This window comes from Populus alba, chromosome 8, assembly GCF_005239225.2.
Source record: "Populus alba chromosome 8, ASM523922v2, whole genome shotgun sequence".
Lineage (NCBI taxonomy): Eukaryota > Viridiplantae > Streptophyta > Magnoliopsida > Malpighiales > Salicaceae > Populus > Populus alba.
In genome coordinates this window covers 9,484,122-9,510,755 of record NC_133291.1, presented here as the reverse complement: position 1 = coordinate 9,510,755, position 26,634 = coordinate 9,484,122, and the positions used below count along the sequence as shown (strand labels likewise).

General features: G+C 37.8%; 2 protein-coding genes and 1 pseudogene across 2 annotated transcripts; all 3 read left to right on the top strand.

Annotated features, from left to right (window-relative positions):
- Positions 1-708: 708 nt before the first annotated feature.
- LOC118054389 (MACPF domain-containing protein At1g14780) lies at positions 709-4,891 on the top strand. The gene is made up of 9 exons (XM_035065955.2): positions 709-796; positions 1,158-1,434; positions 1,531-1,772; positions 2,650-2,842; positions 2,943-3,020; positions 3,426-3,609; positions 3,736-3,905; positions 4,001-4,065; positions 4,212-4,891. Exons 2-9 carry the CDS (start codon positions 1,195-1,197, stop codon positions 4,828-4,830), a joined length of 1,791 nt encoding a protein of 596 aa, XP_034921846.1. The 5' UTR covers positions 709-796; positions 1,158-1,194; the 3' UTR covers positions 4,831-4,891.
- Positions 4,892-5,715: 824 nt separating this feature from the next.
- Positions 5,716-7,786, top strand: LOC118054378 (loganic acid O-methyltransferase-like; annotated as a pseudogene).
- Positions 7,787-10,641: 2,855 nt separating this feature from the next.
- LOC118054371 (probable S-adenosylmethionine-dependent methyltransferase At5g37970) lies at positions 10,642-26,514 on the top strand. Its single transcript, XM_035065931.2, has 3 exons — positions 10,642-10,853; positions 13,096-13,755; positions 25,903-26,514. The coding sequence occupies exons 1-3, from the start codon at positions 10,746-10,748 to the stop codon at positions 26,245-26,247; spliced, it is 1,113 nt and encodes a 370-aa protein (XP_034921822.1). The 5' UTR covers positions 10,642-10,745; the 3' UTR covers positions 26,248-26,514.
- Positions 26,515-26,634: the final 120 nt, after the last annotated feature.

The following is a 26,634-nucleotide window of genomic DNA, read 5'->3' as shown; positions in this document are numbered from 1 at the left end:
CAATTCTTAGCTTTCAATTTTAATATGATTTTATTTATTTATTTATTTATTCATTACATATGAGATATATTCATTAACACTATGATAGTAGTTTTAGAATAAGCTAGCCCACCACTCCATATTTTCTAGGCCGTCTAGTTGTGAGCGGAGCATATATCACTCAACCAGAGTAAGATATACTTCCAAGGTTCAAGTCTTCACGTTGACTTATCAGAAGGAGTTTTCCTTTTTAACCACAGAATTAACCGTTAATTTGTCTAGCTTTAGTTCAAGTCATTAATGATTAATTAAGATGAAGCTTATAAAAGCAAAACAAAAATTATGATAAACCTAGTACGTACCCTAGCTAATATGAGCTGCACCAACACCTAATCATACTATAACCCTTTAGATTTCATTTTAACCGCTGTTCAAGTGGATAAAAATTGTCCCTTCATCAATTATGGAAAGTCCGATGAGGGCATATGGAATATATTCAAAACTTTATTTCACATTCAACACGGGGAGGAGATTAAGGAATAATTAGGCTTTGATAAATCAATGTTCAACAGTTACGAGGATTTCAGGGAAACTTACATGAGGGCACAACATGTGTAAGATCTGTGACCATACCTCGTCAACATATTCCCTAGTAATTTCCAATATTCTTGTGGCCTGCAAGTTGCCCTGATAGATAAGGTATTGATGAAAGTGATTAAACATTCTAATAAATACTGTACGCAAAGAAACGTCGGGTGTTTGTTTGCGAGTGTGTGATCAGAATTTGAAGTCACTTGCAGGCTTGCAGCTAGAACAGGTAACAGATTATGTATTGAATACAACATGGCTAATTCTCCCATTCCAACCAGGGGCGGACCAGGGGCGGCAAGCAGGGCCGGGCCCCTGCAAAACATTTTAAATTTTTTATTTATTTAATATTTTTAAATTTAAATAAATAAACTTTTTTAATAATATATATTATTATATTAATTTTGACCTCCCCTGTAAACTACACCTCTCGCTCCGCCCCTGATTCCAACCATCACTATAGTTCACGGTTTCTTAAACATCATGCATATCTTTATATATATATAGTGCCATTCTCTATTATTCAAGCTTACTATTTATTACGTTCTTCACCTGTAAATCTCTGCAATAAGAAAGTACTTACTTAACAGAAAAACGAAAGTGAGGGAGCTAGCCAAGTTGGGGAGAATGATGAGCAATGGAATAATGGAGAGGGCTGAAAAGAGCCTTGGAAGGGGATTTGACTTAACATCAGATTTCAGACTCAAGTTCTGCAAAGGAGAAAAAAGACTGGTTTTCCTCAATGAAGCAGAGAAAAAAGAGCTCAAGGTACCCGGCTTTGGGGTCATCAAAGATGTTTCTGCTGACATAAAGTGTGACAAAGGTGATCGTATTCGATATCAATCAGACATCCTTGAGTTCCATCAGGTATTTTATGAGTCTTCAAGAAGATTTTTGTTCTTAATTCCTGTTACTGATGTTGGTACATGGGGTTATAAATTTACGAGTAGTGAAATAGTGCAGATGTCAGAGTTGTTCAACCAAAAAGCATCTGCGCCAGGGAAAATCCCATCAGGGCTGTTTAACTCCATGTTTGGATTTGAAGGTTGTACCTGGGCAGCTGATGCAGCTAACACCAAATGTTTGGGACTTGACGGATACTTCATATATCTATGCAGTTTTCGTATTGATCGGTATCCGCTTGTTCTCCGTGATGAAGTCAGAAAAGCAGTTCCATCGTCTTGGGATCCATGTGCTCTAGCAAGGTAATCTCTTTTTATCATTTCATGAGCAAATAATGGACATATTCATGCTCAAAAGCAGCACATATAATTATAGATAGAACGGGCAGGCAAACCTTAAGCCCTCAATTCATCTGTCAAAATGAATAGAAATGCCAATAATTCATCTTTAGTTTAGTGTCGAGTTACAATCCTTAGGAAAACAATAGTATGAATATACAATCCGATCCAATATTCAGTTCAAAGATGAACCTTTGAACTTTAGCTTGGAAAGAAAACGCCGGCTCTGTTTTATTTTTTTTTTTATTTTTCCTGCTCCAGTATTAAAGTTGAATTCGTCGAACAAGATAGAAAGACTATTTTCCTTGCCATTTAATTCATTTATTTGTCATTTCTTTTGATGAATTATTCTGGGCCACATCCCTAAATCTACCCATATGCACTTGTTAATTATTTAATTTGGTCAATTAGACTTTGCCTTTTATATATATATATATAAATTTGCTTAGATCACCCTTTGCTATTTAATTTCCTTTTGCTGGATAGTTTTAGCATACAATTCCCTTTTGATTTAACCGATATCAACATTTTGTTGGCATAAATATTCTATATTGCTCATTATAGTTCTGAGTCATCAAAACTCCTTAAACTTCACAGAGACGTGTGACAATCTAGGTTCATGAGAGCTGAAGAAACATGCATGTGACCTAACACTAGAAAAATAAGCTAATTATGACATTTGAGCGCATTTCCTGGTCATTTTCCAAGTCTTGGTTTAACTCAAAAATCTGGTCTGGTTCAATGTACATTGACTGGTTTGGTAAACAAACTTATAACATAAACCGAACCCGTTCCACCTCCGAGCCAAATTTGAATCCGTCAAGATTTTGATGTTTGACAGGTTCATTGAAAAGTACGGTACCCATATTATTGTGGGGTTAAGCATAGGTGGCCAAGATGTGGTTCTGGTCAGGCAGGATAACTCTTCCAATCTGGGTCCATCAGAGCTGAAGAGACATTTAGATGACCTTGGCGATCAACTGTTTACAGGGGTATGCAATTTTACTGCAAAAGCTAGAGATCAAAAGTCTAAGGTTGTTAATCCCGTCCCCATCAAGCACCTTTTTTGTTTGTTTATTTAGATTTTTCTATCCTAACATTATCCTAATAATTCAAATGGGCTATCAATTGCAGACACCGCAGGCTTTCAATGTCTTTGATCCGCAACCTGTTGCCTTCGATAGCTTCTCATCCGTCAGGAGAACAAAAGACGTAAGTTCCACTGTTGCAAATAATCGTTTTAAATGCCTGGAGAAATGCCAATGCGGTCATGACACCACACTACTGACACCGGTTGGAAATAACAGGAAATGGGTAGCTGTAATATGACATTCATCATGATTCATAGCCCAGAGGACTAACATCTTGTCCCAAGCGCACATTTACTATCAAAGCTTATATTATCACAATATGCATATGCAAGATCTAAATAAGATTACCATCGAGTTTTTTCTATATAATTTTCCAACATTCTAACAACTTCTGGAAATAAATCATCTAAAAAAATAGACTAGACAATTCAGTTAACGGAGTGAATGGGGAAAAAAAATTGCAATGAGGTATGGATCCTAGTAAATTATACTAACTCACAGTGAGGTAGGGGCTTGATTTTTGCAGGGGATCACTGTTCTATGTGTCAAGAAGGGAGGTGATACATCAGTAAGTAGTCACTGTGAGTGGCTTCCGACAGTTCTTTCCATGCCAGATGCAATTCAGTTTAGCCTCATACCCATAACTTCTCTCCTTAAAGAAGTTCCTGGAATAGGTTTCTTGTCTCATGCTATCAATCTCTATCTTAGATGTAAGTACCATTTCTTGTCTCTCTTACTGCAATGCTATATTATAATGAGCAAAAGAGTAGAATTTTATGTTGCATTTGTTGAATCCACACTCTGGTGAAACTGGTCGTCCTTTTGTTTATGTGAAGATAAGCCTCCTATATCTGATCTGCAATATTTTCTCAACTTCCAATCTCTCAAGATTTGGGCCCCTGTTCACAACGACCTCCCATTAGGGCCTTCCACAAATTTGGCCAGTTCATCTTCAGCTCTTCACTTCAACTTGCTGGGCCCTAAATTATATGTGAACACTTCTCAGGTGGTACCTAAATGGTTAAACCTGTCATTTCCTATTACGAATTTTCTTATAATTTTTTGCCTGTTTTCTTACTAAACCATGCCCTGACTGTACAGGTTACGGTTGGAAAGAGACCAGTAACTGGAATGAGATTTTATCTTGAAGGCATGAAATGCAACAGGTAACGGTCAAAAGCTTCTAAGATTTTTTAAAATAATCATCTCAAAATTTAAGAATTTGCTTAGCCGTCATTTATCTCGGCCAGTTGGATTTCTTTGATCTTATATTCCTGATGATTAGCATTAATCAGCCCTGTCCCTTTTCCAGGTTAGCCATACACCTCCAACACCTCGCAAATACTCCATCATTTCTTGCAAACAAGATAGATGACAGTATTCAATTATGGCGAGGAACCGATGAAACCGACAATGAAGGATACTTTGAAGCCATACATCGAAAAAAGTTTTCCCATGTATGCACAGCACCAGTAAAATATGACCCCAGATGGAGTACTAGAGAAGATGGAGCCTACATTGTAACAGGAGCCAAACTTCAGATAAAGAATCACAACTCAAAGAGGGTTCTACATCTTCGGCTACTGTTCTCCAAGGTTTCACATTCTCTTATAGTCCAGTCAAGCTGGGCACAAGGCTCTGCAGGATTTTCACAAAGGTCTGGCCTCTTCTCTGCCATAAGCACGTCGGTCACCGGCAATCCTGGGAGAGAGAAACCTGAGCCTGTGGTGGTGGATTCCAGTGTGTTTCCATCAGGGCCTCCAGTACCAGTGCAAACACAAAAGCTTTTGAAGTTCGTAGATATATCACATTTGTGTAGAGGGCCACAGGACAGCCCTGGACATTGGCTAGTAACAGGGGCTAGGTTGGACTTGGATAAAGGGAAAATAAGCTTGCAGGTTAAGTTCTCCTTACTAAACATCTATCCATGAAAAAAACAAGGTGCAGCCAAGAAGTCATGACACTTTTCCTATCGCGTGTTTTCTTTTGTAACTCTAAAAATCAGAAACCAAAGCATCCTGTACAGCTTAAGAATTGGTGACTGTTACACTCATGAGATTACGATGGATAGGTGTAACATTAATTAGATGGATTGCTATTGTTATTTTTTTCTAAAAAGACTTGTTACTAAAATATGCATAAGATAAAGAAATAAAAGAAAACATAAAGTTAAATAAGATCTCTTTTGCATTTGATTTTATCTTATCCTCTTCTATCAAACAGAGATGAAGGCAAGCATGTCTCTTTCCTGGGCGCCCCACATCAAATCCACTCGTTACCTTAATAAGTGTATTCTACGCAGCAATACGAGGGACTACATCTAATTATGTAATCTGAAGTATCGACATTAATTTTTTAGGCCAGCCTCGAATCTTAAAAACAGCTTCTTAACTATTTGATTCTCCTCTCTCTTTTCTCCTCTGTGTGTGTATGTGTGTTTTTTCCTGGGAGTTCGACGTATGTGAAAAGGCCCACCGCTACATATGGGCTGGTTCGGATCACATTTCAGTGTCGGAGTTTGGAATATTTTAACTGATAGAAGCGCCGACTAGGTTCTGCCAAACTCCCTTCATGTCAATGGTCCAACGACTATAAATGTTGTTAATGTCAGGACTTTTCACTTCAATATTATTAACTCAAACTCCAAGAAAAAATAAGTAGCAATGGCGTCACTGCTTACGTAAGAATATAAGATTAATGTTCTTGACATATAACATTAATATTGAGATCTTCTTGGTTCATTTTAGACGGGCATATATATTGGATTGTGTGCATACTGGAGACTGTTTAAGCTCCTTTTGAATAAATTACTCTGTGATACACTGAAGGAAAGGGGGGGGGAGAACTAATGATTATTGTCACCGATCCACTCATACCCGCGAAGTTCCCTCGTCTTCTAAAACACGTACCTTCGAAAGGATTGCTTTGGAATAAGACCGAGAAGCATGTATAAATGCTATAAAATCCGATCGACGAACCAAAAATGGCAGGCATCTTTTCACATCAGGTGGATTGAGCAATATCAATAATGATTCTGACAAATCTTGAGCTAGAGCAAACGGCAATTATCACCTGCATGTTCATGTGCTGACATGATTTATCAATATAACGCAAAGAACCGTTGCTTATATTCTTGCTCCACATATTGCACAGACAAGGCAGGCTGATAAACACTCGCACAGATTAAAATGTCAAAATCAGAGACAGATGATGCGCCTCCTATGGTTGGTGGAGATGGCACTTGCAGCTATTGCAAGAACTCCTACTTGCAGGTATTGTGTTAAGTTGCTGATTAACCCATGTATTTACTTTCATCATATTTCTTTTACTTATTAACACCTATTATATATTTCCAAGGTGTTTTATGATGCATCTAAAGACTTGTGATGTTCAACATCTTGCATCTTCCGAAAACATATGGCCTTATCCTGCAAGATTTATCTACTAGAACGAATTACATGATGGTAGGCAATGCCTAGTTATCTCATGTCTATGGCAACATGAATCTGAGCATGAGTTAATTACTTGACACTTTTTTTTTTTTTTTCAGAGAAGAAGTGCAAATGTAGTTAAAGAAAAAATTGAAGAGGAGATTGCTAAGAAATTGGACTTCCATAATCTTCCAATTGCTTCCAGCACATTCCGTCTTGCAGATTTAGGATGTTCAGTAGGACCAAGCACCTTTTTCCATGTCCAAGATTTGCTAGAAGCTATCAAGCAAAAGTATGAAATGCAATTCCACACTTCCCAAATTCCAGAATTTCAAGTTTTCTTCAATGATCAACCAATGAACGACTTTAATACCCTCTTCAACAATCTCCCACAAGAAAGACAATACTTTGCAGCTGGTGTGCCAGGCTCTTTCTACGATGGATTATTTCCCGAGTCCTTTCTCCACTTTGTGCACTGCTCTATTTCACTTCATTAGCTGTCTAAGCTGCCAGAACAATTGTTGGACAAGAATTCTCCTGCATGGAATACAGGAAGAATTCACTACACAAATGCACCAAATGAGGTTGTCAACGCATATGCCTCTCAATTTGCCAAGGACATGGAGAACTTTTTGAATGCAAGATCTAAAGAGCTTGTGTCTGGAGGGATGATTGTGATAATCAGACAAGGTATCCCTAATGGGATGCTTTATTCTGAGCTCCAAAATGGCGTTATGTTTGAGTGTATGTCACTGAGCCTTACGGATATGGTGAAAGGTAAGTAAGCCAATGAGTATTCCTTCCAGGATTATGTATGCCCATAAAATTTTACATTAATTTGATAAATGACCAATAATTTTTATGACAGGGAGTAGTCTCTGAAGCTCAAGTGGACTCCTTCAACTTGCCATTTTATGCTGCTTCTCCAGAGGAGATGACAGAAATTGTGGAAAGAAATGGATTTTTCAACGTTGAGAGAATGGAATTGAATGACAAAGCAGCATGGCTGAAAAGACGGATTAATATACCTGAATGGGTAGTGCATGTAAGAGCTGCAATGGAGGAATCATTCAGACAACATTTTGGAGGAGAAGTCCTGGATGAATTCTTCGATCGCTTAACGAAAAAGCTTAGCAAGGTTTCTGATGAGCTGGAGTTAAAATACAGGGAAAAAACTCTTCTTTTAGTTGTTTTAAAGCGTCAATGAGTTAGAGAGAGATACAATGGAGGAATTCTTCAGCACTGTCGTCATTTCAGTAACGCAATTTCTCTGATGTATCACAGAGACAAAGCATGAATACTAAATCCTGCTACATATCTAAACCAATCTTCGTGTTGCTCAAATCTTGTAACCGAGCAAAACCCATCATCAAATCCCGAAGGATTTAGACCAGTCTTTTATTTATATTTTTCCATCTCGTTTTTTTATGAAAAATATAATTTTAAATATACATTTCCCGAAGGATCAAAGCCCATGCCACAATACACTAGCACAGAGTGAGCATATTGCAGTCGATTAGGAAAAGAACAAAGCTAATGTTTTTGGACAAAGGGAACAATTAATCGTCCACGATCACCGTATTTGGATGAGCCCCTTGTTTGTATACCTCGAAGCCCATTTGAGCTTTTCTGCCTTGTGGTACGGAAAGTTGGATCACTAACCCGTACGACTGCAGAGGCCCAACCTAAAATATACTAAAGGCAAAGCTTGTTGGACAAATTTTATATTCCCCGTCAATTATCACACCTCCCCTCTCTCTCACGTCCTGCTATGATAATTATTCATAGCTCCATGGTTGTTTTGGTGCCAGAACTGTAAACATCTTATCTTTTCATCTTTTATTTTTTTTATTTTAGAAAAAAAATTGAATTTTTTTATTTTAGATTTTTAGATCGTTTTGTTATGTATTATTATTAAAAATAAATTTTAAAAAATAAAAAAAATATTATTTTAATACATTTTCCAAACAAAAAATATTTTAAAACCCTCAAATACCTCTCACAAATTAGAGTTTGCCAACCTATAAGTATTTGGTAATTATAAATATGCTTTAATATAAATATAATATCATTGCATCGGTACCTTGCTTTGTTTTTTAAAAACCATGTGTTTAATTTGGTGTCAAAATAAAAACAGAATTATAATCAAACAGTAAAAACAAAATGTATTTATACGAAACAAGTAATTAAATAATTAACTAGATCACCTTACAATGCAATTTATGAAGAGGTTGAAATCAACACGGTATCTTTTATACAAAAATTAGTAGATAAAGCCAACATAATTTCCGAACCAAGACAACAAAATTACCTTGCGGATCAAGAGATCACCTAATTAAGTTTGCTGCATTTACTGAATCTCAATTTGATTCCTGCTTGATATAGTCTACTCAATCATTGGTCTGTGATGAAAGCATTTGACATCATTTATATAAACTATATATATATAAAAACTAAAAAATAATCCTATCATCAGTCATCAGGAGTACCTCCAAAGAGAAAATCTACTTGCTTACGCGCACAATCAAAGTATGTAATATATAAAATCCCGTATATTATAGTCAGTTTGGCACTACACAAATATTTATGCAGCGTATAACATTGGTTCTTATTTTTTTATTTTATTAAAGAGATAATGGGAAACCTTTTTGAATATCCAACGTGTATACTAGCTAGCTAGCTAACTAGATAGGGCCGGGTAAGTTAATTAATTAAGATCACTTTCAAGAAAAAGAAAAAAGCTAATAAGTCGAACCTAATTATAAACCCTGATGAAACTATAAATATACAAGGAGTCTGCCTTCATGTGCTTGTGTGTGTGTGTGTGTGTATCCTTTTGATTTTATTTCTTTTTTCCTTACCTCTTCTTAATTCTATATATCCGCCTGTTTTTTTTTTTTTCCTTTCAAAAGCTAAACCATGAAGGTCTCTTCTTCTTTCTGTGCTATGTGCTTAGTGAAGGGTCATTTTAAATATTTGGTGATCGGGAATTTTCTAAAAGAAGACATATATACTATATTCCAGAAATTTAGTTTTGGTGGTAATAGACATGTAATCGTGTCTTAATACTATACACTCTTGGTTTTTATTGCGGAGAGAATATATACTACGACATCTTTTTTTTTTTCTTCTTCTGAAATTGAGTTTTTCTATTTTAATATAATTTTATTCATATATCATTTTGTTTTTAGAATATCACCTCTAATGAACTCCAAAAGGAAACTTACATTATTCTTTATATATCCCAGGAAGAATATATATAGGTTTCCATCAAAGAAAAATATATAGAGGTTGTTTACATGAATATATTCCTCCTATACATGCACTGATCACATGAGGAATCTATATTGTCCATAATACTTAAAATATTTACCTCATGAGCACAAAAATTATTTAGGAAAAAAAAGTTTTCCTTGTCAAGAGTAATATTGTTGGGCTCCAGGAATTATATGCCTGTTTCCACTTGGGTCTTGTTTATTAGGAAGACAGCACTGTATATGCATCTAGAATTCCTGGTGTATATATGGCCATGTATCACGCTCTCCAAGTTGCGGAATTAATAAATACAAGTGAAATTTGACTTAATATACGATGGAAAAGACTAGCTGGTGATGTTAATCTTGTGTTCTTCTTATGCGGTTGAAACTTCTTCAGAATCTTTGCATTATTTATGAAGAATTAATTAATTAAATTATATTTGTTGATATTCGATAATAAAAAGTAAAAGACTGCAGGGATTATTCTGGATCTGCCCCTTTATAGTGTTAATAAGTCCTTGAAGCTTTTCTAGCTATTCTGGATCTGCTCATTTATTTTTTTGGGATGAAAACGGGTTATTATTAAGTATGATCCTTAATTACATTCTACTGTACATATATATTCTTTTTCTTAATTTCATTACTATCTATTTAAATTTTAATTAATAACATGTTTGGTATTATAATGGTAATTATTTTTTAAAATATTTTTTATTTATAAATGTATATAAATAATTTTTTTTTTAATTTTTTAAGATTTATTTTTTATATCAATATATCAAAACGATATGAAAATAATAAAAATTTTAATTTAAAATAAAAAATTTAAAAATTTAAATTTTTTCATAAATAAATTTAAAATACAAAAATAATCAAGCTCCAAAAAAGAGCTGAATTAATTGAGATTAACCCTAGCTAGCTACCCCTATATATGTCTCTTTCTGTAACAATGAACCCTGGATTTATATATAAATTTAACTAATTATTAATCATAAAAACATGTTCGCTCATCAATTAATTGTGGTACCACTCTACGTGCATGTTTACCTCCTCTGTGCTATATAAAGGCAAATGAGATGCCAAAGGGCATCGCTATAACCAAAACTTAATTGCCCCATCGTTTATAAAACACACACAACACAACCGACAATCTGAGACATGGCAACATTGGTGAATGATTCAATCCTGAAGAACGATGCGGCTGGCCCCGTCCCGGTGAGCGGTGGATTAGGCACTGACAGCTACTACAACCACTCGTTTTTTCAGGTTTACTTCTTTAACTTCTCCATAGACAATCGGTGATCATCCATAATTAATCATCGACATGCACGGATACTGAAAGCCTAATCTTACAGTCTCTCAGCTTTTTTTTTCCTTAAAAAAAATATAATCTCTTGCATATCTTCATCTTCTGGAATCTAATTTAATCAGTGGAATAAGTAGCTAGTTGGGTTAATGTGATTGAATTTGTCCGAAGAGCACTCCGGCTTTTGGTGTTTCAGTAATTACCGGTGGATGTATTGGGATACTTCTATAGTATAAGAAGAGACGGCTCTTTTTGTAATTATGAAATATATACAGATTCGAAAATTAAACAGGTTGCTTAAAAAATACAAAAACTAAAGGAATATGCTACATTTTATTTTATTTTTTTTTTGAATTTTGATCAGTAATATTAAGAAGCATTTAGTCTTAAGACATTCAAGGTTAACTTCTCTACACTCATAAATTTGTGGCTCTCCCAAAAACTGCCGCCTCATGGGCTGCATTATATGGCTTCAATTACAGCATGACTGTCAGTTGTCGAACGTTTGGTGCCCTAGCTAGTCATTTTGCAAGAGATTCTCATTCCAACTCAAATGAAACAACTTGAGGAAGAATAAGAAAAATAAATATTTTACGAAAATACTGATATGGTCCCTCGTATCTCTAGTTGGACTTACATGGAGGAAACCCTAATTTTTCTTCTCTCTTTCTGCCCTTGACCTTCTTTCAAAAGGCACACACACATATATATAGAAATAAAACACAGATAACAAATTTTGAGCCGGTATATAGATCTATAGCAAATTAACTAACCCAGTCTAGATTCGTACAGGTTGTATGCCTTTGATATACGTGAGTTGACTTTGGCTCATCTCAACTCATGTGGTCTCATGTTTCTGTTAAAAAAGAGGCAATAAAATCTTTCACCACAATATGCGTGGAGGCCGGAGGGGTAATGCTCGTGATTTGGAGCTTAACTAATGCTTTGATTTATTTTAGTTGCAAAATTAAAGCCTGCTATACCGATATAAATACCATCCCCTCCTCTCGGGTTCGAGAGTTGAACCCATCTGTGTAGTGGAAATTATAGAGGAATCATTCCCCAGCTCCGGCAACCTTTTATTGTTTGTTTTTTTTTTTTCCTCCTCTCTTCTTTTTCCTTTTTTTTTTTTTATAGAAAATTTAAAGTTGTTTATGATTTGATTTTCCAAAAAAAAAAAAAAGTTGTTTATGATCGGACGGGAAGAAGAAATTACACCTAACATGGTAAATGAGCTTAACTGTGCAGCAACTTATAGCTAACCTTTTCTTTTTATATTTAGTTTTTCGCATTTTACAATGCTGTTTTCAAACTAAAGCATAAACATTTTCGTGATCGGAAAAAAAATAAAATTAGAAAACTCAGGTTCCTGTCTTGTCATTTCTTTTTATTTTTTATTTTGATAGATGCGATTCTACTTTAAAAATCAATTAGATGACACCCAGTTGTTAATAATATAAGTTCTAATTAACAACATTAATAAATAAAATTTCTTGGAAAGCAGTTTCTTAAATATTCAATTAAAAGAATAGAATAATATGGCTGAACTCCCGAATGCTCAAACCATTTAATTCAGAGTTTCGATTATTTTTATTAATTCAAAAAAAAAATATTGGAAGAGGAATTAAGGGGATATATATATATATATATATAACTTGATAAGTTTAATTGAAGGGCGACACTTGTTTTTTCAAAGAAATAAAATGATAAAAAAAAATGATAGATGCAAATTGACAACAAAAACGACAATTAATCATGGACCCGAGATCTTCATTAATCAACTACTGGACCAGATATATATCTACGGCTCTAAACGTCATTGTCGGTATTGTCGATACTCAGAAAACTACATGCGAAATTAATTATATATTTATAATCTCTCGTTTTTTTTTTTCCATCTAAGAAGGGTGACCGATAAGGAGAGGTTTGAATTTGATAATTTTGAGAGAGAGAGAAAGAGAGAGAGAGAGAGAGAGTTTAGTAGAGCTAGTGACAATTCATTGTCTTGCAGAAATTTACATATTTATAATCTCTCGTTTATTTTACATTTGACCAAAATATTAGCAACTGATTCGATAAACATAGTCATTAAGATGTTGAGACGACCGTTATCACAACATCTCACGATGATGTATTTCTTTAATTGAGATAATTTTGTTTTTTTTTTTTTTTATGAGCAAAGTGAACGCCTTGTTTTGACAGAAAATAGCCGCAAATGTTGCAAAAGACATGATTGATGAAGCGATTGCCCAGAAGCTAGATGTAAAATCCCTGTTGTCCTCTTCAAAAACAATTCGACTTGCCGATTTAGGATGTGCTGTTGGTCCGAATACCTTCGATGCTATGCAAAATATCATAGATGTAATTAAGGTGAAGTGCCAAACCCACCTCCCTACTTCTCCAATGCCCGAATTCCAAGTGTTTTTCAATGATCAACCAGCAAATGATTTCAATACCCTCTTCAAGTCTATACCGCCCAAAAGAGAGTACTTCGCAGCCGGTGTGCCGGGTTCTTTTTACGGACGATTATTCCCTGATTCCTCCCTCCATGTCGTGTATTCCTCTTATTCACTCCACTGGCTCTCTAAGGTGCCGGAGGGTTTAGAAGACAAGAACTCTCCTGCATGGAACAAAGGGAGGATTCACCATGCCAGCGCCGCCGAAGAAGTACGAAGAGCATATGCAGTACAATGGGCTAATGACCTGAGTAACTTCTTGAATGCTAGAGCTCGAGAGATTGTGCCAGGAGGGATCATTGTGATTGTCACGCATAGTATCCCAGATGGGATGGAATATTCTGAGCTTGCAAATGGCATGATGTACAATTGCATGGCATCCATCCTCCTTGATATTGCAAAAAGAGTAAGTCAATTCAATTACCTCTTGTTTTATTTTCTTCCATCAACCAAACTTGCATTAAAATATATTAAATTTAATCGTTGAGTTTAATTTTTATTCAAAAGGCTAAAAAGATGGGTGCTTTATTATCAATTTTTTAAGTTATTTTATATTTATTTAATATGAGGTTGATGGTTCTAATATTCCTCCTTATAACTCACTTTGAACCGAAGTGATTCAAGCTCCCTTTACTAAGCCTTTAAGGCTTTTAATTTGTTTTTATATATATATACTATTTCAGAAAACTATTTTAATTCAAAGGTAGGTGGTTCATTGTTTCTCATTACTATTCTTTTATATTCTCTGTAAGACCAATGAACCTGGTCTTACAGAGAAAGAAAAGACTCATAAAAGGAAAAAAACTAAACAGATGCAAATAGAACCTAAACAGTACATAATTAATGATCCAGGCTTACGTTTTTTTCATTCATAAAAAAAAAATCTGAAAAGTCGAAGCAATAATGAATGATAAGCAAATCACGTTATGCATAATGTCGCACCCCAAAAAAAAATCCTTCCTGGCGCGCGGCGTCGGCTGGCGATTTTTCATCGTTTGTTGCGTTTGCTTTGAATTCGTTCGTGGGAGTCGCCACCTAGTAATTTATTGAGGGCTACTAGGAAACCTGATGTACTGGTCTTGTCAGAGATCATGGGTAAGGGACTGGTTGTGGTTAGGGAAGGTATTAGCACCCCTAACACACCCTACCTGAGATAAGCTGCTTCGTGTTCTGATGTGATTTGAAAATTTAAAATATTAATTAAATTCTTAGGCTTGAATAAATCAGTTATTAAATCCCCGAATATATGTAGAAACTTGTCCTCATATTTCCATGGAAAATACAACTTGATTTTATTTGTCCTTGAGATATTTAACCATATTTAAATTAACAAATAATTCTTTTTTTATCCTTTTTTAATTTTTAATTCAATAACATAAATAAATAAAAAAACAAACATACAAGCACACACAAGCATTTCTTTTTTTTTTTTTTTTTTATTATCACTTTCTCTTTTTCTTTTTCTTTTCTTTTCTTTTCTTTTCTTTTACATCATTTACAAAGTACAAAAACTCAAAACTAACAAAAAATTACATTAAGCAAAAATTACATTAAACAAATTCTAAAACTACAAAACAGCCATTTCAAAAATTCCTTAACAGTGCTGGAACCACTTCTGTGAAGGCAAAGGACAGCAGAGCACCGGCGGCGCGTCTCCCCACGCGCCACCGTCACTGGCGGCGCGTGGGTTCACGCGCCGCCTAAAAAAAACAGCAACGAGGGGTAGCCTAGATCGACTCCTTCCCTTCGCCCTTTCCTCGCAGGTGTTGACCTGAAAAAAAAAACAATAAAAAACGCAACCAGCAAGTCTGTTTTAGTCCAGATCCATTCTCGGATTTTTTCTTTTTTAGATCTGTGAACCGCTGTCTTCTTTCTTCTTCTCGGCTGGCTGTCGATCTGGTGGTTGTAAAGGTGGTCGCGGCTGTGGTCGCTGCTGCTGTCGTCCGTAGATCGGGCGGCGCTGTTGGCGTTGCTGGGTTCTTCAGTTGTGGGGAGATCGGTGGCGGTGCTGAGGAGATCGAGTGCTGCTGTGGAAGGCTGGCCGGCGAGAGCTACTGTGAGGCGAAGGAGCAGCGGACTGATCTGGGCGTGCAGCCGATGCTCAGTTGGAACTGAGGCCGTCGGGTCTGTTCGGTGAAAGGAGGAAACGCCGCGAGTGAGAGTTGAGGGGTGCTGGATCGTGGTTGTTGTGAGGCAGATCGGAGGAAGAGAGGGATGAAGGAGCGGCGGGGAAAAATGAGAAGAAAAGAAGGGGAAAGGGGCTGGTTCTGAAGAAAGAAAATCAAGACCGGGTAGGGAGCAGCTGTTTTGGCTTGTGTTTGTGGCCGACGGCTGGGAAAAATTAAAACCAAGGAGGGGCTGGCGGCTGCTGGAAAAGGAGAAGAACCAAAGCTGAGGGAGGTGGAGTTTGTTTTCAAAGAAAGGGGAAGCTGGCCGGTTCCTTCTTTTTGTTGGAGGAGAAGGGAGGCCACCGTGGTTGCTTTGAAAATGAGCAAAAATAGGGAAAAATGGTGATGGCTTCGGGGCGTGAGCAGGGGAGATGAAGGAAGGAACTGGTGAGGTCGTGGCTGAGACTTTCGGTTTCAGAGGGAGAGTCCGCCCAGAGAGAGGCTGTGGCTGAGGGGAGCTGTTCGGGTTTTTTATTGGAGGAGAAGGAAGTAGTGACCGGCCGGTTCAGGAGAGAAAGGAGGACAGATCGGGGGGGCAGAGCCCCCTAGCCCGGGGAGAGTGTGTGGCTGGTTTTTATGAGGGGAAAGAGAAGAAAATTAATTACAAAGGGGCTGTCTTCGTTTTGCATAGGGTCAGGGAGAGTGGGCAGATAGTGAGGGGAGCGTATGTGGTCGGCTGGAAACAAGGAAAAAAAAAAAACCTGGGTGGGGGCTGAATTCCTAATTTTTAGCCGAAAGAGAGGGATTAAATAATGGTCTTGGGCCAGGGGGAACGGCTAGTTTCGGGTGAAGAAAAAAAAAATTCTTAGGTTGCCCCTTCTTCCATAATTCAAAATTCCCTATACATAAGCAAAAATATTGTTTCGGCCTCAAAATTGGTCCCTTAATTTTCTTTTTTTGTAAAATTTGATTTTTCTTGTTTTTTTGTATTTTTTTTGAAAACGAGCAATATCAACGTCGACTCAAATACGGAAAATCAATGATTTTAAAAACGACGCGTGAAAAGTCGAACGCGTTTGAAAATCCTTGGAAAAATTAAATTCTTTTTAGACGACGTTGAAAATGCTAAAATGACGAAAATATATTAAAAAACATATTTTTTGGATTTTCTTTGTTTTTCTCTATTTTTGGATTTTTTGAAAATATATAAAAAACATGGGTCAAAAATTGGGTAGCAACAGATGCCCCCTCTTTACAATGCTTACGAAGCGAAAATCCTCAAAATTTTGCATAGTAAGCTTTGTAAAGAAAACAAAAGGAAAATGATTTCATTATCTTGGGCGACCTGCCCACACATACTCACCCTAGTCTATTTTCACGGGCGACCGACCCACACTCTCCCAATAGTCTATTTTCACAGGCGACCTGCCCACACATTGGGTTTACCTGAGATCCCATCTGGCGACCTCATTCAACTGGAACGAAAATATTGCGTAACTCGGTTAACCTGAAATCCCATCTGGCGATTCCCTTTAACCAAAGCTACATGAGATCCCATCTGGCGACCTCATTCAACTGGAACTAAACTGTGTAACTCGGTTAACTTGAAATCCCATCTGGCGATTCCCTTTAACCAAAGTTACATGAGATCCCATCTGGCGACCTCATTTAACCAAAACAAAAGAATGTGTAAAAAATGGTCTCATTGTACGGGTGACTAACCCTAGAAAAAAGCTGGTCTCATTGTACGGGTGACGAACCCTGGTGCTGCTGGTCTCATTGTACGGGTGACGAACCCTAGACAAGTGCTGGTCTCATTGTACGGGTGACGAACCCTGGTGCTGCTGGTCTCATTGTACGGGTGACGAACCCTAGACAAGTGCTGGTCTCATTGTACGGGTGACGAACCCTAGAAAAATGCTGGTCTCATTGTACGGGTGACGAACCCTAGAAAAAATGGTGGTCTCATTGTACGGGTGACGAACCCTAGAAAAATGGTGGTCTCATTGTACTGGTGACGAACCCTAGAAAGATGCTGGTCTCATTGTACGGGTGACGAACCCTAAAAAAATGCTGTGAAGTGCGGTCTCATTGTAATGGGTGACCTACCCACGTGGAAAAAATATGAAGTGTGGTCTCATTGTAATGGGTGACCTACCCAGATAGAAAGAATGTGAGGTGTGGTCTCATTGTAATGGGCGACCTACCCAAAAAAATGGAAAAAATATGAAGTGTGGTCTCATTGTAATGGGTGACCTACCCAGATGGAAAAAATATGATGAAGTGGTCTCGTTGTGATGGGCGACCTACCCAAATAGAAAGAATATGAAATGCGGTCTCATTGTAATGGGTGACCTACCCAGATGGAAAAAATGTGGAAAATTGCGGTCTCATTGTCATGGGTGACCTACCCGGATGGAAAAAATATGATGAACGGTCTTATTATGATGGGCGACCTACCCAGATGGAAAAAATGTGATATGACAAGTGTGAAAAATAGGACTTACCTGGCGAAGTCCTGAGGGGATGACAGAAGAAGGGCTGGAAAACTTGGTGCTTCCTGATAAGTCCCGATCATAGGATTTGAAAACTCGGTGTTTCCTGACTGCAAGGGTTGAAAACTCGAGGCTTCCTGATTGCAAGGTTGATCTTTTCATTTCTTTGGGATTTTCCTAATGGTAGGGTTCATCCCATCGTCCTTTTATTCCATGATCAAAACCGATTCTTTATTATCATCACCACCATGCTTCTTTCTTTTTCCACCATCTTGCTGGACCTCCTTAAGGATTTTCCTGTAACAATTCAAAAATATGTGCAAAAATTTTTTTTTTTTAGGTTAGATGATATGCATGCATCCTTACCTGATTTGAAATATAGGTCCCCCCCTCTTTGATGCTCCATCGTCATAGGGTGCCTTTGTTTTCATTCCAAAGCTTTCCTTGCTCTTTCGATGCATTGGCTCATTCATGTGCAAGCCATCCACTCAGCTGTAAATGTAGTGCCCAACCCGGGCTGTCTTCGACAATTACTGCTTGCATCGTTCATCAAGCTTGACCCTGCCCCCAAGTGTGGTATTGCTTGATTCATCATGAAGGATTTTCTTCTGGCTTCTTCTGAGAATTATCCTCTGATTGATTGTGTGCATCATGTCAATACCCATCAAAATTGTTAATCAGTCATGAACTTGCCTCTATTTGAAACAATACTCTTCAAGTACATGTTATCATCAGCCTTCTTGGAACTCATTCAGTCATCCAATCATGCATCTCATAGCTTGCAGTACAAAGGCTCATGGTTGTATGCTCAGTGCTCTTCTCATGGACTCCTTTCAACTCTTCTAATCAGATTGTGAAAAGAAATGCCTCGGCCTCATTAATGATGCTACTTCTATCACCCATACTCATGCGGTGAAGTGCTCATCTGGCTTAAAACAAATTGTCCCACACAGTCAGTCTTCGGGGTGGGTGCCTTTCTGACATTCATTCAATGCAGTTGCGTGGTAACGTCTGTCGATAACCATGTTTCAAAGGATGACAATATGAGATTGTCCTTCAAGTGCAGCATTGTTCCACAGTCAGTCTTGGTGGTGTGCATATGTTCGATGTTCATTCAAATGCACTCACCCGATAACATCTGTCAGGAGTCATAGCCATGTTTCAGAGGGTGACCCAAGATGAAGATATGAAAATATCCTTCAAGTGCAGTGTTGCTCATCAATTGCTGCTGAAGTTCACTAAATCATGGATTGTCTTTGAACAACATTGCCCCTAGTTGATCTGAACATGCTCATTCTTCTGTTTACAACCAAATGGCTTTTGTGAATGCCAGGAATGACTTGGATGGACTTTGATGACTCATCATGTGATTCTTTCTTTGCCCCCAGTTGATCTGGATACTGTTTGTTTTCCTTCTTAAGGTCCACTGTATTGCCCCCAGCTGCTCAACTTTTCAAGGAGTGTCGAGGACTTCAATGTCATTTCTATCAACGATTTTGCATACTCAATCAATGTTCTTCTGTGTTTGATAATCTTCCTTGTTCTGGAATCAACTCTCATATTTCAAAGATCATGTCTATTCAAAGTCTAGTTTGTTGAAATGAAATCAGAGATGTCCTTTTTTGGAAATCTTTTGAAAATCAAGCTTTTTGATCAAAGACCCAACACACGTTATTCGAAATACACAGTCCTTTGATTGTCTTGTATTTTGAAAACAGAAATCGACCCGTTGTAGGATAAAAATGGCTTTTTCCATGGTTCTTTGTATCAATTTGAATCCTTGATATTGGATATATCATTTGATGGTTTGTGATGAGGTGACATTTTTATGAATTTCAAAAACAAGATGCTGAGGCTTTATCAAGAAAAGTTGTTTCTTTTCTTAGCATTTATTTTATCAGCATGCATAATAACCAGTAGCTTAATTCATGAAGTCACGACCTTTATGGAAAAGCTCTTTAAGTTTTGAGAGCGCCATTTATCGGTTCAAATTTCTTGCTTGATTAAAAAGGGCTTTTAAAAGCACGTAATGCAGGCTATGGTTCATGGCTATGAAAGAAAGGAATTTCACAGGCTCAAAAGGTGTTTGAGGGTTTCAAAGACCTAGGATCAACATCAACTATTCATCAACTCTTTTCTATTGTTGTCTTTGTAGAGGAAACGACATATAACCTTGTTAACCTCAAAGTTTAGACTTTTCTTAACATAAGTCATAATGCAAATCCACATTTCCTTGATGAATAACCAACCTTAATCATCTGATAACATCAGAGGCTTTATAATGGACACCAAAAGTCACGTTTATAGCTTAGTCTTTTTTTCTGGTATTGACTTTTGTTGTGCCTTTCCTTGATTGAAATTTCTTTTGCTCTTCATAGACTTGATAGGCGTTCTCCTTCCTTTACCTTTGACTTGTATTTAAGTGAAGGTAATTTCAACTTCCCCTTTTTTTTTCGTTCTCTTTTTTTTCATAGCCTTCCTCAAAACTTCCTTATATGCCCCCAGTCTATGTGTTTACTTTTAGCTCTCTCTCAATCATTGGACTTTTGTTCTAAGCCTTCCCCTTTATCCATTAATCATATCAATGTCTCCAACATATCTATCATTTGCCCCTAGTGTGGGGTGTGATCCTAGTCAGGGTTTTCATGAAAAGATATTTTATCCAGCTCAAAATGGGACTACAAGGGATATAATCTTTAGAAAGTGAAGGGAATATCAAAGATGGCCTTTTCTCATTTCAAGCAACGTCGGTTAGAACCGATAAATTTTGATCTCATCCAATGTAATGATTGGGACTTGTAAGAATCATGATTCACGAGTCCATAACTACCGAATCCACTACATGTCATTATGCATACTGTTAAAACTTAGCTATATGATGTGTGGTTCAGTTTCAAGAGGTATGAGTTCAAAATTGTTTAGTCACCTCATGTCATTTTCAAACATCGAGTCATTTCTGTAATCAAAACACTTTTAATCTTCCAGATTGATTAACCTTTATCGCATGTTGGAGTTTGATCAAAATATTTTGTCAGAATAAAACGTTAAACATCTATTGATTTCAAAACAACAAAAAGAAACAAGCAAGGCATGTTTCGTTGAAGGATGAGATGTGATCCCAAAACAAAATGCAGAATTCCAAAACAATATGATTGATTGTTCATCACCATTCTTGAATCAGCTTTTCTGGCAATATTTGCGTTTTGCCAAGCACTTTCGATCAACATGTCATTCTGAAGATGTTCGGGGGACAATATAGCCAATGACACCCTCCTTCACTGACTCCACTTGTCTCTTGCTCACCAACTTTCAGACTCAATTCTTGCAATTCTTGAAACTGTTCACTTGAAATGGTTGAGGACCGCACCATGACATCACATCTCTTATTTGGATTATACCAACTAGAAATTGGTGGTTGCATGGGATTTGTCGGAGTCAGGTAAAAATTCTGGAATCTGGCAGATACTGGCCGACAAACATAAGTGGCAGAGGAATGTCAATCTTGGCAAAGACATTTGAGCAATTGATGCTTGAGCGAGACTTGACTAGGCAAAATAATTGAGGTTTCTCAATCGAGAGTCATCTTCTGATTCAACTCTCTTCACGGTTCTAGAATCCATAACAACCTTCAATCCTTCACTTCTTCATAGCTCGCTCAATTCTTTCGATGATCTTCACAACATCATGTCAATCTTCCAATGTTGTTGTGGTTGGTTGAGGATTGTTTAGAAAACTTTCCAACAGCTTGGTAATCTTGGCAGCGCCCAGAAACTTGTAGTATCGCCACTACCGACGTGTGGAATCATGTCTTATCTCTTTTATGGGAGAAAATGATGGACATGAATCTCCTCTATTTCTTCTTTGATTCCTCTCAAACGGTGCAGCAAACAAGCACCAATAGAGGAAGTCCTGCTCTGTTGAAGTTTCAGTATTCTTCATGTTTGTTAGTCTAGGCATGTCTCTTCTCTCTACTTTTGTGTTTTAATACTGACATTGTTGGAGAGAAATCATAGATGATCTGAAACTACTGTATTCCTTCTTGGATTTCCCACTTGCGGATCCACAAACAGATTCCTGCCGAGAGAGCTCTGCTACGTTGAAGTTTGAAGTCTGCTCATATTTTCCAGACCAGGTCTGGCTCTTCAACCTACTAAGACATCTTCGTGCTGAAACTGATGAGAGAAACATTTGTAGCATATGCAACTTATAAATCCCCTCTTGCATTCCCAATTTGCAGAGCCATAAATGGATTTTTGTAGAGAGAGCTCTGCCACGTAGAAGTTCAGTGTCTAATCATGGTTTTTCAGACCAACATCTTGTGCTGCTGAAATGGAATTGAGCTCATAATTGGGGTAGCTTCAAAGAAGACTAATGCACCATGTACAAGAGGCTAGTAGTCATTTGGTTCCATTAGATGATGTGGAGGCAATGAACACTTAAGAGTGCAACAAAGCAAGAACCAGAGTTGTCATTAGTTGATGACTGAAGGCATTGTTGCTGTTGTTCATGACTGAAAAGGAGAGGCAGCTTCAATTGAACGTGGACAAGCAGTGTTCCTATAGAAGACTATGCAGACATTCTCTTTCCATTTGATGCTCAACACTTGTTCGAGCAGATCTGAGTCCAGCTACTTCACCTTCGATGCTCTCAACCTTAATCTGATAATGAGCCTCTATCTGACACATTTCTTCACTTTCATCATCTTTCTTCAATCACGTGCAGCACAGCTTGTGCGGGGGAACCTACTTTTCAACCCGGTACATGCATGATAAATGTATGAATATGTAATCTATATGACGAACTCGCCCTTCGAGGGGTGACAATATAATCGTAACTCTTGTATGATGGAACAAGAATCGTGATTTTGCCCAGATGCAAACAACGATAGCACATACAACTTAAGGACAAGTTCTATTTATTTTACGTGAGACAGGGTAGGTTTGCTACTTGGTCTCTAAAAGGGTCTCTTGTTGTCCCAGTGATTGCCCTCGTAAAGGCAATATAGGGGCCCAGCAGGTAATTGGTTGGCACGTGTCCAACTATTACCAGTCTAAGCACTCAACAAAGAGTTGGGGTTTACACAAACTTCAACCTTGACTCAAGTCGTAAGGTAAGCTGCTAGTCCCCCACCTAACCTAAAGCTTGTGTGTGCTTTCAAAAAAATTAAAACTTGTGATGCATGAGAGAATTATATACAATGCATGAATAAAACACAAATAAATAAAACAAAGCACAAAAGAAAAAAATAAAATTGAACACATCAAAACACAAAGCTTAGTCCGATAAAGTTGAAAACAATACCTTTCCCCAGTGGAGTCGCCATTCTGTCGCACCCCAAAAAAAAATCCTTCCTGGCGCGCGGCGTCGGCTGGCGATTTTTCATCGTTTGTTGCGTTTGCTTTGAATTCGTTCGTGGGAGTCGCCACCTAGTAATTTATTGAGGGCTACTAGGAAACCTGATGTACTGGTCTTGTCAGAGATCATGGGTAAGGGACTGGTTGTGGTTAGGGAAGGTATTAGCACCCCTAACACACCCTACCTGAGATAAGCTGCTTCGTGTTCTGATGTGATTTGAAAATTTAAAATATTAATTAAATTCTTAGGCTTGAATAAATCAGTTATTAAATCCCCGAATATATGTAGAAACTTGTCCTCATATTTCCATGGAAAATACAACTTGATTTTATTTGTCCTTGAGATATTTAACCATATTTAAATTAACAAATAATTCTTTTTTTATCCTTTTTTAATTTTTAATTCAATAACATAAATAAATAAAAAACAAACATACAAGCACACACAAGCATTTCTTTTTTTTCTTTTTTTTTTATTATCACTTTCTCTTTTTCTTTTTCTTTTCTTTTCTTTTCTTTTCTTTTACATCATTTACAAAGTACAAAAACTCAAAACTAACAAAAATTACATTAAGCAAAAATTACATTAAACAATTCTAAAACTACAAAACAGCCATTTCAAAAATTCCTTAACAGTGCTGGAACCACTTCTGTGAAGGCAAAGGACAGCAGAGCACCGGCGGCGCGTCTCCCCACGCGCCACCGTCACTGGCGGCGCGTGGGTTCACGCGCCGCCTAAAAAAAACAGCAACGAGGGGTAGCCTAGATCGACTCCTTCCCTTCGCCCTTTCCTCGCAGGTGTTGACCTGAAAAAAAAACAATAAAAAACGCAACCAGCAAGTCTGTTTTAGTCCAGATCCATTCTCGGATTTTTTCTTTTTTAGATCTGTGAACCGCTGTCTTCTTTCTTCTTCTCGGCTGGCTGTCGATCTGGTGGTTGTAAAGGTGGTCGCGGCTGTGGTCGCTGCTGCTGTCGTCCGTAGATCGGGCGGCGCTGTTGGCGTTGCTGGGTTCTTCAGTTGTGGGGAGATCGGTGGCGGTGCTGAGGAGATCGAGTGCTGCTGTGGAAGGCTGGCCGGCGAGAGCTACTGTGAGGCGAAGGAGCAGCGGACTGATCTGGGCGTGCAGCCGATGCTCAGTTGGAACTGAGGCCGTCGGGTCTGTTCGGTGAAAGGAGGAAACGCCGCGAGTGAGAGTTGAGGGGTGCTGGATCGTGGTTGTTGTGAGGCAGATCGGAGGAAGAGAGGGATGAAGGAGCGGCGGGGAAAAATGAGAAGAAAAGAAGGGGAAAGGGGCTGGTTCTGAAGAAAGAAAATCAAGACCGGGTAGGGAGCAGCTGTTTTGGCTTGTGTTTGTGGCCGACGGCTGGGAAAAATTAAAACCAAGGAGGGGCTGGCGGCTGCTGGAAAAGGAGAAGAACCAAAGCTGAGGGAGGTGGAGTTTGTTTTCAAAGAAAGGGGAAGCTGGCCGGTTCCTTCTTTTTGTTGGAGGAGAAGGGAGGCCACCGTGGTTGCTTTGAAAATGAGCAAAAATAGGGAAAAATGGTGATGGCTTCGGGGCGTGAGCAGGGGAGATGAAGGAAGGAACTGGTGAGGTCGTGGCTGAGACTTTCGGTTTCAGAGGGAGAGTCCGCCCAGAGAGAGGCTGTGGCTGAGGGGAGCTGTTCGGGTTTTTTATTGGAGGAGAAGGAAGTAGTGACCGGCCGGTTCAGGAGAGAAAGGAGGACAGATCGGGGGGGCAGAGCCCCCTAGCCCGGGGAGAGTGTGTGGCTGGTTTTTATGAGGGGAAAGAGAAGAAAATTAATTACAAAGGGGCTGTCTTCGTTTTGCATAGGGTCAGGGAGAGTGGGCAGATAGTGAGGGGGAGCGTATGTGGTCGGCTGGAAACAAGGAAAAAAAAAAACCTGGGTGGGGGCTGAATTCCTAATTTTTAGCCGAAAGAGAGGGATTAAATAATGGTCTTGGGCCAGGGGGAACGGCTAGTTTCGGGTGAAGAAAAAAAAATTCTTAGGTTGCCCCTTCTTCCATAATTCAAAATTCCCTATACATAAGCAAAAATATTGTTTCGGCCTCAAAATTGGTCCCTTAATTTTCTTTTTTTGTAAAATTTGATTTTTCTTGTTTTTTTGTATTTTTTTGAAAACGAGCAATATCAACGTCGACTCAAATACGGAAAATCAATGATTTTAAAAACGACGCGTGAAAAGTCGAACGCGTTTGAAAATCCTTGGAAAAATTAAATTCTTTTTAGACGACGTTGAAAATGCTAAAATGACGAAAATATATTAAAAAACATATTTTTTGGATTTTCTTTGTTTTTCTCTATTTTTGGATTTTTTGAAAATATATAAAAAACATGGGTCAAAAATTGGGTAGCAACACATAAAACCATATAATGATCTATTCATTGTTTTTTTCTGTCTCACCTGGGCTGCTTCTTGTACCCCTGGTTTTTAATAAATTCCCGATTTATCTCAAAAAAGAAAGATATTTGTTTAGTTTTCGGTGTAGATGTGCATAAATTCAAGTTGATACGATGGAAGAGAAAGTTGATCCAACTTGGCCATTTGCCTAATTACTCTTATTAATTATTGCAGGGGTTAATAAGTGAAGAACAAGTCGATGCCTTCAACTTGCCAACATATGCTGCCTCTCCTGGAGAGTTCGTGTCTGTGGTGGAAAATAATGAATGCTTCAATATTGTGACAATGGGAGAATCAAATCCATCGCCATGGCTAACAGATGATGTACACGTTGATATGAATGAATTTGTAAACCATATAAGAGCTGCCATGGAAGGAATGTTCAACAAACACTTTGCAAGGGACATTGTTAACGAAATGTTCGAGCGTTTAGAGGTAAAACTTTCAGAGATTTCTGTGGAGATGGAATCAGCCTACAAGGACAAAATTCAAGCATTCTATGTGCTACAACGCATGTGATTCCATGTTGAATTAGATTTTTCATAATAATGCGTATGATTTGATTCTGTTAAATTAGTGCAGTATATCCTGGTGTTTTATGAGTGCGCTCAAATTTAATGCATCTGTACTTAAACATAAGTGAAATTAGACCAAATGGCCAATGTGGATGGCCTAGTTTCATTCGTATGCTCATGTAAGAAATTCATGTAAGATCTGTTGTTCTGAAGTTGGTAAATGTTGATGTGTGAATCTAATGGTGTTCAGTATTATTGTTGTGTTGTTACACATATATCTTTTCATATTTGACTTCATATATTTTTACCAAACTTTTTTTTATCTAATCCCACTTCATTTATGGTAATTTATTTTTCAGCTATATATATAAGTTTTTCATCTAAATCAAAC